This window comes from Orycteropus afer, unplaced genomic scaffold, assembly GCF_000298275.1.
Source record: "Orycteropus afer afer isolate SDZICR_OR568_19922 unplaced genomic scaffold, OryAfe1.0 scaffold00123, whole genome shotgun sequence".
NCBI classification, from domain to species: Eukaryota; Metazoa; Chordata; class Mammalia; order Tubulidentata; family Orycteropodidae; genus Orycteropus; species Orycteropus afer.
Window position 1 is genome coordinate 6,319,162 of NW_006921710.1, and position 9,693 is coordinate 6,328,854.

Genomic DNA, 9,693 nt, shown 5'->3' on the forward strand with positions numbered 1-9,693 from the left:
CAGGCTGTCTCATCAGGGCTTGACACCGGAGGAAGCTGCTAACTGAAATGTTGGTGGCTTGGGTTTGGTTCGGCCTAACATCTCCTCCCTTACCGCTTTCTGAATCTGTTGGAGGTAGACTGGACACAAACTTACTCCGTTTATAAACCAAAACCTGTTGCCTTGGAGTGGAATCTGACTAAAAGAGACCCTTTAGGGCAGAGTAGAAGTGCCCCATAGGGTTTCCAAAGCTATAATCTTTACAGAAGCAAACTGCCACATCTGTTTCCCATGGAGCAGCTGGTGGATTTGAACTGTAGACCTTTTGGTTAGCAGCTGAGCGCTTAATCACTGCACCACCAGGGCTCCTCATTCCCTTTATACAAGTAGGGAAACTGAGGTCTGGAAAGGAGTTCAACCCTTCAAGGGCCTGGGGAGTAAGTGGTGGAGCTAGATTTGTCCCCTCACAGCTGAGGCTGAGGGCAAGAAGGAAGTTTCAGGCCAAGATTGCATTGTCTCTTTAAGGTTCCCCTGCCCTGGGGGCTGTGCCTACAGCCATTTGACATGAGGAGTCTGAGGGTAGGGAGGTAAGTGACCCAACTAGTCAATGATGGAGCTGGGACTAGAACCAGGTCTCAGAAGTGAGTCCCCATGACCTTAACGACCAAAATCTTAGGAGGTTAATGAATTTATTCATTCAGTGACACTCCCACGCTGTGCCTTCTCTGAGAATGCGGGGACCTGTGCCAGCTGTGCCCTCTGAGAGCTGTCAGCCTGGAGAAGCGGCAAGGACCCAGATGAACACAGTTAGGGGAGGACCCCGGGGAGGCTCCTGATCCACCTCAGGCCTGGAAGACGAGCGGCAGTTAGCTGGGTACAGGGTGCAGGAGGGAAGGGTTTCCAGGCAGAGAGGACCATTTATACAAGACCTGGAATGGAGAGAGAAAAGGAATTGGGGATTGTGTGGAGGAAGAGTGTTGCTTAATTTTGAGGCCACCAGGCTCTGAGACAGGGTATAGAGCAGGGGGTGGGGTGGGCCCCTGCTGTGTGGGGGCAGGTCCCCTAGCAGGGGAGCCTGGGTGTGGGGAGGCTCCTGCTCAGAGAAGCGTGGGAGAGAGATCAAGGGGCAGGTAGAACAGGGCTCTGCCACCGCCTGGCTTTGTGACCTCAGGCAGGTCCCTGCCCTTTCTGGGCCTCAGTGGCTTCATCTACAAAATGGATATGGCCTTGAGTCTTAAAGTTCTGGGTGGGCAAGAAATCTGATGGGCGGTGGGAGGGTGTAGGGCTGTAACCTTTGGCCAGCTGGGGCCAGGGGAGGGTGCCCATATCATAAACCTTTCTGGTGGCTTGCAGGTGTGACCCCTCAACCCTGGCCCCCGGGCCACCTTCAGGACGCCGGCCCCCACCTTTCAGCAGACGCCGGGGAGAGATGAGTAGCAACAAAGTAAGTCTCCCCCTATCTCTTCTCCCCATCTGAACCTCTCCTTCTTCCCTGTGAAATCAGCTCCTTTGGAGCTGCCTAGAACCTAGGCCATCACAAATCTCCCTGCCAGGAGCAACTAATGCCTGGGAGGACCAGGTTTGAGCTGTGCTCGGGTCACTGATCTGCTACGTGGCCCTCAATAAGCTCCTCCCTCTCTCTGGGCCCAGGTCTTGCCATTGTCCCCCTAGGCTTGACTGGTCCAGCTGTGGTGAAGGAGGACTCCTGGGTCTTGCCCAGCCTTGCAGAGCCTGAGCATATAAATCCCAGCCTTAGACACTATCTGCTATCCAGCCCCCACAGCCACACGCTGGTACACTGACGACTGATACTATTTCAATTCTTGATCAGAACACCTCTCTTCTGGTTTAACTGAATGATAAACATCTATGTAAAGTTACTTTCGGAGAGACCCAGACCCTCTCACTCAGATCAATCACTTGTCTCCAGGCATCTTCCCAGCTGTAACTGGAGGGATCCTAACATCCATAGCCAATCTAATCCAGCAAACCCTCTCTGAGGACCTACTGGATGCCAGGCCCCACTATGGGCACTGGGATATGATGAGGAATGAGGTGGACCCATCCCTCTAGGCTTTAAATTAGGGGAGAGATTGACATTCAGATCTATGCTGTAATGGAGGGGGTGCTCAGAGGGTTGTTGGAGACCTCCCTGGAGAAGCTGGTGTCTGCAGTGGCCTGGGAATGAAGAGCAGGAGTTATAGCTGGGTGTAAGGAAGTGGGGTGGCAAGGCTGCCGTGGGGCTGGACCCTCACCAGCCTCTCCCCTCTCCAGGAGCAGCGATCAGCAGTGTTCGTGATCCTCTTTGCCCTCATCACCATCCTCATCCTCTACAGCTCCAACAGTGCCAATGAGGTCTTCCATTACGGTTCCCTGCGGGGTCGCATCCGCCGGCCCATCAACCTTAAAAAGTGGAGCATCACTGATGGCTACATCCCCCTTCTTGGCAACAAGGTAGGGCCAGCCACTTTCAAGGAGCCTGCCTAGGAGCTGCCTGCTGGCTGTTCCTCCCCATTGCCCATCCTTACTGCTCCTTTTTCTTCCGCCACCTCTGCTCTCTGCTATCACGCCCCTCCTAAAGGAAATGGTGGACTCCGGGAGTCAGAGACCTTGGCTTCCAGTGACTTCAGTCCTTCGCTTGCTGTATCACCTTGGATAACTTCCCTTCCCCCTCTGGGCCTCAGTTCTCTCCAAGGTCTCCACTTCAGCATTAATATTCTAAGTCTCCTGACTCAGAATCCCTGTGGAAACGTATCTCTGGTCTTTACTGATCTCTGTTTCTGCTGGTGGGCCCACAGAGGGCTTGGGGGCAGGACACTTGGGTACTTGACAGTTATAATAACAGCTGCTCTTTATCAAGTGCCTGCTGTGTGCCAGGCACTATGGTCATCAGTAATTCTGAGACCAGTAATGCGAGGTTAGCAACTGAGGCTTAGAGAGGTGAAGATACTGTTCCAAAACCATGCTGTAAGGGAGGGGAGGAGCTGAGATAGAAGTTAGGTTTGATAACCACAGCCATGGTCTTTCTGGGACTTTAAAATTGGCATGCACTGGAACATTCCTTTAAATCCTTGTTTCCTCGTTGATTACATGGTATTGCCCCAACCTCTGCTGAGTTAAGGAAGCATAAACCAAAAAATAAATAAATAAACCTGTTGCTGACGAGTCAATTCCAACTCATACTGATTGCTTAGGACAGAGTAAAACTGCCCCACAGGGTTTCCAAGGCTGTAAATCTTTATAGAAGCAGATTGCCACATCTTTCTTCTGCAGAGTGACTGGTGGATTCGAACTGCCAACCTTGTTTTTAACAGCTGAATGCTTTAACCACTATGCCACCAGAGCATTGAGGGGCCAAAAGTCATTCTTGGGGACTTTTGTTTGCCTTGGATAGCCGTGAAACTCAGGTTGAATTTCTGGGGTTCATCTCATAGGCTTCCAAGCCCCAATTGTTTTCTTTGGGATCAGGGAGAAAATAATTGGCTTGAGCGAGCGTGGAGTTAGCCTTGCAAGAGGAGGAGTTCTCCTTGAAGCCCTGCCCTCTCCAGCCTGCCTGCCTCTCTCCCTGGCTGGCCCTCCCAGTTTTGCCTTAGGACCTTTGATTAAGTTTGAAGCCCTGGGCTCTGGACACTCCCTCACTTGCACTCCCTCACTTGGAAAGGGTTCATTAGCAAGTGGGAAGAGACAGATTAGCACCCAATTGAGACTTTATCCTACCAAAAAAAAAACAAACCCAAACTCCCTGTCTTGGAGTCTGAGTCCATTCCGATTCCGACTCATAGTGACCCCTCCTTGGGTTTCCGAGGCGGTATCACTACAGAAGTAGATTGCCCAATCTTCCTTCCGAGGAGTGGCTGGTAGATTTGAACCACCAGCCTTCTAGTTAGCAGTCCAATGCCTTAGGCACTGCGTCACCAGAGCTCTTTGAAAGGGGAATTAATAATGGCAGAACTCTGGGGAAACTGGTCCAGCCTGAGTAAGGGTGAAAAGAGAAGGGAAGAGAAGAGGCAGAACCTGCTTTGAGGTTGCTTCTAGCCTGATAGGGAAGCAAAGGACACTAGAGCTCAGGAAAACAGGAAAAACCATCAGTTGAGGTACATGCAGCATGTTGCTGGATCTTGGAGGAAGGGCTTAGGGAAGACTGCCTGGGAGGAGGTGGTATTGGAGCTGATCTCTAAATGGTGAACAGGAATTCATGGATGGAAAATAGGCCCCAAAGAGCGTACAGTTCCAATCTATTGATTTCGTAGATGGGGAAACAGAGGCCCAGAATGGCTTTCACACCTTTTCCATAATAATGAAGTGGTAGCTATGAGTTGCAATCAACTTGATGGTAATTTTTTTTTTTTTTTTTTTTGGTTCTCTTGTTTATGACTGATGTGGAAATGTCTAAGATGTATTTGAAAAATCGTCCTGTTTGGGGAATTGGGACTGAAGCTGAGAAGAGTGGGGCTTGGTAGTCATACAGAACTGGGTTCAAATCCTGGCCCCGCATTCCTATGCTGTCTGATGTTGGGGACGTGCCTACACGATTCTTCTCATCTCCTGCTTGGTAACTGCCCCGATTGAGTGACCTTCTCTTGGTTCTCTGCACACTGTTCATTTCTACTTCAGAGCCTTTGTACTTGATCTTCTGCCTTGAATACTTTTCCTTTGGCTCCTTTTTATCCTTTAGGCTCCCTGGAACGACCTTTCCAAAGTAGCTCCTCTCCAGGCTCTCTTGATCCCTCTCCCCCTATTTCATTTTCTTCTTTGCACATATCACTACCTGGCATAATTTATTATTTTACTCATTCACTCTTTGTCTCCCTGATTGTGAACTTTTAGGGGCTGGGTCTGACTTGCTCTTTGCTACAGAGCCTGCCATTAGCCAGCTTGCTATAACTATGTACTGAATGTTGAATGAATGAGTTTCAATTTCCCAGTCTTTAAAATGGGCATAATAATTTCTGTCTCCTGGTGGCCTGGTTGTACAGAGCACAAGGTCCAGCATGGAGTGGTCTTAATGATATTCACCTTCCTTGTCCTTTAGACACTGCCCTCCCGGTGCCACCAGTGTGTGATTGTCACCAGCTCTAGCCACCTGCTGGGCACCAAGCTGGGCCCTGAGATTGAGCGGGCTGAGTGCACCATCCGCATGAACGACGCGCCTACCACAGGTTACTCAGCTGATGTGGGCAACAAGACCACCTTCCGTGTAGTGGCCCATTCCAGTGTGTTCCGTGTGCTGCGGAGGCCCCAGGAGTTTGTCAACCGGACCCCTGAAACCGTATTCATCTTCTGGGGCCCCCCGAGCAAGATGCAGAAGCCCCAGGGCACCCTTGTGCGCGTCATCCAGCGGGCAGGCCTGGCGTTCCCCAACATGGAGGCCTACGCCGTCTCTCCCGCCCGCATGCACCAATTTGACGACCTCTTCCGGGGTGAGACGGGCAAGGACAGGTACCAGCCTCCCACCTGCCTCCTCTGGCTAGCCTTGTGCTCCTTCTCAGCATGCCTTGCCCAGAGAGCCTTGGCTTCCAGTATGCACTGCTCTGAGGGTGCTACTCTCTGGTCGCATTTCCTAGGAGAGTTGTTATGTGCAACTCATAGCATGGGTCATTTTTAACATGTTCTGTGTGGCTTTGCCTCCCCAGAAGGGCTTCCTCCCAGCATGCTCTGCTTTGAGGACATGCTCATCTCATTAGGCCTTTGCCCTGATGACTCTCTACAGGAGAGCATCCTCCCAGCAAGTCTTAAAGGCAAATCTGCACCCAGCATGCCTTTTTCTGACTCGCCTCCTCTAGAGAGCCTTCCTCTCTGCATGCCTTGCTCTGAAGAAACAAGAGGTCCTGGTATGCTCTGTTCTAAGGTCACTCCTAGCATCTCTCTAGGAACTCCCATACTTAATCTAAAGTCTTGGCTGACTGTTCCCAGCATATCTTGCTTTAAAATAAAGAACACCCCTTCTGACTCAGTTTCTCCCAGCCTGCTCTATTCTAAGGATATATCATTCCCAAAATGCACTGCTCTAGCTAATCTCCGTAGGAAAGCTCTACAGAGTTGTAGTCTAGGCTAGTGCTTTCCAATAGAACTACAATGCAAGCCACATATGTCATTTAAAATTTTAGAGTAGCCACATTGAAAAAATAAAAAGAAGCAGGTTAATTAAGTTGAATATATTTTATTTAATTCAAAATGTCCAACATATAGATCCTGTACATGATTTGTTAGATTTATAACTAAATATTTAAAATTTTTGGAGCTACTATAATTTTTTTATTTTATTTTAATTACCAGTTGTTCATTGCTAGATTCTTTGAGATAATAGATAATCATGTGTCTACAAATAAGGACAGTTTTCTTCCTTTCCAATCTGCCCACTTTCCGTCTTTTCTTTTTCTTGTATTGCACTTTCTAGAATTTCCAATGTACTGTTGAATTTTATGAAGTGTATAAGTGGAGAGCCTTGCTTTTTCCCAGTAGTAAAGGGAAGGCATTCAGTCTTCCATCATTGAGTATGATGTTAGTTATGGGTTTTTATCTCTGTCCTTTATCAAGTTGAGGAAGTTCCCTTCTTGCCCTCATTTACTGAGAGCGTTTTTATCAGGACTGGATGTTGGATTTTATCAAAATTTTTACTCATCAATTATATTGTATGATCATGTATTTTTTCTTAAGACTATTAACATGGTAGATTACATGATTGATTCTCAAGTATTGAAATGCCTTGTATTCATGGAATAAACCCTACTTGGTTGTGATGTGTTGTTTTTATAATAGATTACTGGATTTGATTTGCTAATATTTTATTGAGAATTTTCATGTCTGTGTTCATGAGAGATAATGGTTTATAATTTTTTTGGGGTACTGTTTTGTCTGGTTTCAGATTCACGTTAATGCTAGCCTCAGAATTGGGAAGCGTTCTCTCTTCTATTTTCTGGTAGAATTGGTGTTACTTGTTCTTTAAATGTTTGGTAGGATTTGCTAAGGAAATAAACCCTTTGAGTCTGGAGAGTTCTTTTTCAGAAGGCTTTAAACTATGAACTCAATTTCTTTAATAGATAGAGGAAATTCAAGTTATCCATTTCATCTTGCGTGAGTTTGGGTAGTTTGTGGTTTTCAAGATATTGGCCTATTTCATCTACGTGGTCAAATTTGCATATGCAGAGTTGTTTGTGATATTTTCCTATTATCCTTTTAACATCTCGTGGTTTATGGCGATATCACCTTTTTCAGTCCTCATATTGATAATTTGTGTCTTGTCTTTTTCCTTGTCAGTCTTGAGAGAGGTGAGGTTTATCTATTTTAAAAAAACAAACAAAAAAACTTTTCCAAGAACCACCTTTAATCGATTATATCCAAAATAGATTCAATATGTAACCAATATCAGAAAAATTATCACTGACATATCTTACATTCTTTTTTCTTTTTCTCACACCACCTTTAAAATCCAATGTATATTTTACAATTACAGCACATCACAGCCTCAGATCAAGGTATTCATTCATGGCTATGGATGCTGTGATGGACAATACAACTCTAGGTTTTGCCTACTTCTCCCAGGCTTTGCTCTGCATTTGTAGCCACTCCCAGCATGACCTTTTCTGATTACTTCCCATTGGGAGACTTGCATGGGTACGGCTGCTTCTAGCATGCTTCATGGTCACTCCCAGCCTGCTTAGTTCTGACGTCTCCTCAGGAGAGCATCTTTCCAGGATACCCTGCTCCCACTCTTTCCTTCATAGTAGCTCTGTCCACATCCCTCATCTCTGCCCAAGCAAGCCCTCTGCTAGCATACCCTACTCCCAAGGAGGGCTGGCCTAGGGGCTAACTGAGGTGGGAGGAGGGCTCTAACAGGTGGGTGGGAAGAGTTCCAGAAAATTCCAGGGGTTGGCCATTCTTCCCTGCCTCCTCCTCACCCCTGCCTGTGCACCCCTCATCATGACCCTTCTCTGTTGCCAGGGAGAAGTCCCATTCGTGGTTGAGCACTGGCTGGTTCACCATGGTGATTGCAGTGGAGCTGTGTGACCACGTGCATGTGTATGGCATGGTCCCACCTGACTACTGTAGGTGAGCTCTCCTAGCCAGTGCCCTCCTAGGACAACACCCAGTCGCTGATAGTGGGAGGAGCTAGGGGACCTGGAAACATTGGTTCGGGTGCCTTTGAGGACCTCTATTCCATGACATTCAAACTATTCTGCAGAGATCTAGACTCCTGAGGATGCCTCATAGGTCTTTACCTCAAGCTGAAAAACAAACAAACAAACAAAAATACCCATTGCTGTCTAGGACAGGGTAGCACTGCCCCATAGGGTTTCCAAAGCTGTAATCTTTATAGAAGCAAACTGCCACATCTTTCTCCCATAGAGCGGCTGGTAGATTTGAACTACTGACCTTTCATTTAGCAACTGATTGCTTAACCACTGCACCACCAGTTCCCCTACCCCAAGCTTAGCCAGAATTTATTATTATTTTATGAAACACCTACTAGGTGACAGCTCCTCTTTACTGAGTGCTGATCATGTGTCAAGCCTGGCTGCATTTATTATTCATTTACTTCTCACAGCAACCCTAAGGGAGAGATACTGTTAATCTCCCTATCCCGTATTGTTGTTAAGTGCCGTCGAGTTGTCTCCTGACTCATAGCGACCCTGTGTACAGCAAAATGAAACCCTGCCCGGTCCTGTGCCGGCTCCACAATCCTTGCTCTACCTGAGCCCATCATTGCAGCCACTGTGTCAATCCACCTTGTAGAGCGCCTTCCCCTTTTTCATTGATCCTCCATTTTCCCAAGCATGATATCCTTCTGCAGGGAATGGTCCCTTCTTACAACATGACCAAAGTAGGTGAGACGAAGTCTGGCCATTCTCGCTTCCAAGAAGCATTCCAGCTGCACTTCTTCCAAGACAGATTTGTTAGTTCCATATTCCATAGATGAAAAAAATAGAGGAGAATGTTCTGAGAGGTTCCACAAGTATTAAGAGTATTAAGTATTAAGAGGTGGGAACAACCTCTAGGGTCCACGGTCCCCACACTACCACATACTGTTGTCATCTTGGGGAAATGAAAAGGCTCTGTTACATTAAAAAAGAAAAAAGACAGTTGACGATCACAAATGTAGCCTACCCTATACCCATTTTACAGATGGGGAAACTGAGGCCCAAGGAGGGGCAAGGATTTCCCCCACTGAGGTCTTACAGCAGGTCAGAGGCTGGAAAGCCTAAGCCCTGCCCTGGGCAGGTGTTCTGCTGATGCACTCCCTGCCCTTACGGCCCCCATCTGCTCTGCCCCAGCCAGCGGCCCCGCCTGCAGCGCACGCCCTACCACTACTATGAGCCCAAGGGGCCAGACGAGTGTATCACCTACATCCAGAATGAGCACAGCCACAAGGGCAACCACCACCGCTTCATCACCGAGAAGAGGGTCTTCTCATCCTGGGCCCAGCTGTATGGCATCACCTTCTCCCACCCCTCCTGGACCTAGGCCACCTTGCCTGTGGGGACTTCACAAGGGACACAGGAGAAGGAGCTCAACCATGGAGCATCTCCTGGCCAGTCCAGGCTGGCTGGAGTGTTTTCCGGCCAGTTAGGGCCTTGAAGAGGATGTATCCTCCAGCCAACTGGGGCCTGGTTGTATCTCTTGGCCAATCAGGGATTTGGGATTCTGTGTGGTTAATCGAGTGTCAGGGAGGTATTTCTATCCAATCAGGGTTCGAGCATAGTCAATCAGGGTATG

General features: G+C 48.0%; 1 protein-coding gene across 1 annotated transcript in view; it reads left to right on the forward strand.

Annotated features, from left to right (window-relative positions):
* The window catches only part of ST6GALNAC6 (ST6 N-acetylgalactosaminide alpha-2,6-sialyltransferase 6), a 14,434-nt gene extending 4,993 nt beyond the window's left edge, over positions 1–9,441 (forward strand). Inside the window, exons 2-6 of the mRNA XM_007944297.2 lie at positions 1,333–1,423; positions 2,254–2,433; positions 5,012–5,418; positions 7,921–8,028; positions 9,252–9,441. Of these exons, the coding sequence (XP_007942488.1) occupies positions 1,333–1,423; positions 2,254–2,433; positions 5,012–5,418; positions 7,921–8,028; positions 9,252–9,441 (976 nt within the window). The remainder of the gene's footprint in view (positions 1–1,332; positions 1,424–2,253; positions 2,434–5,011; positions 5,419–7,920; positions 8,029–9,251) is intronic.
* The last annotated feature ends 252 nt before the right edge of the window (positions 9,442–9,693 follow it).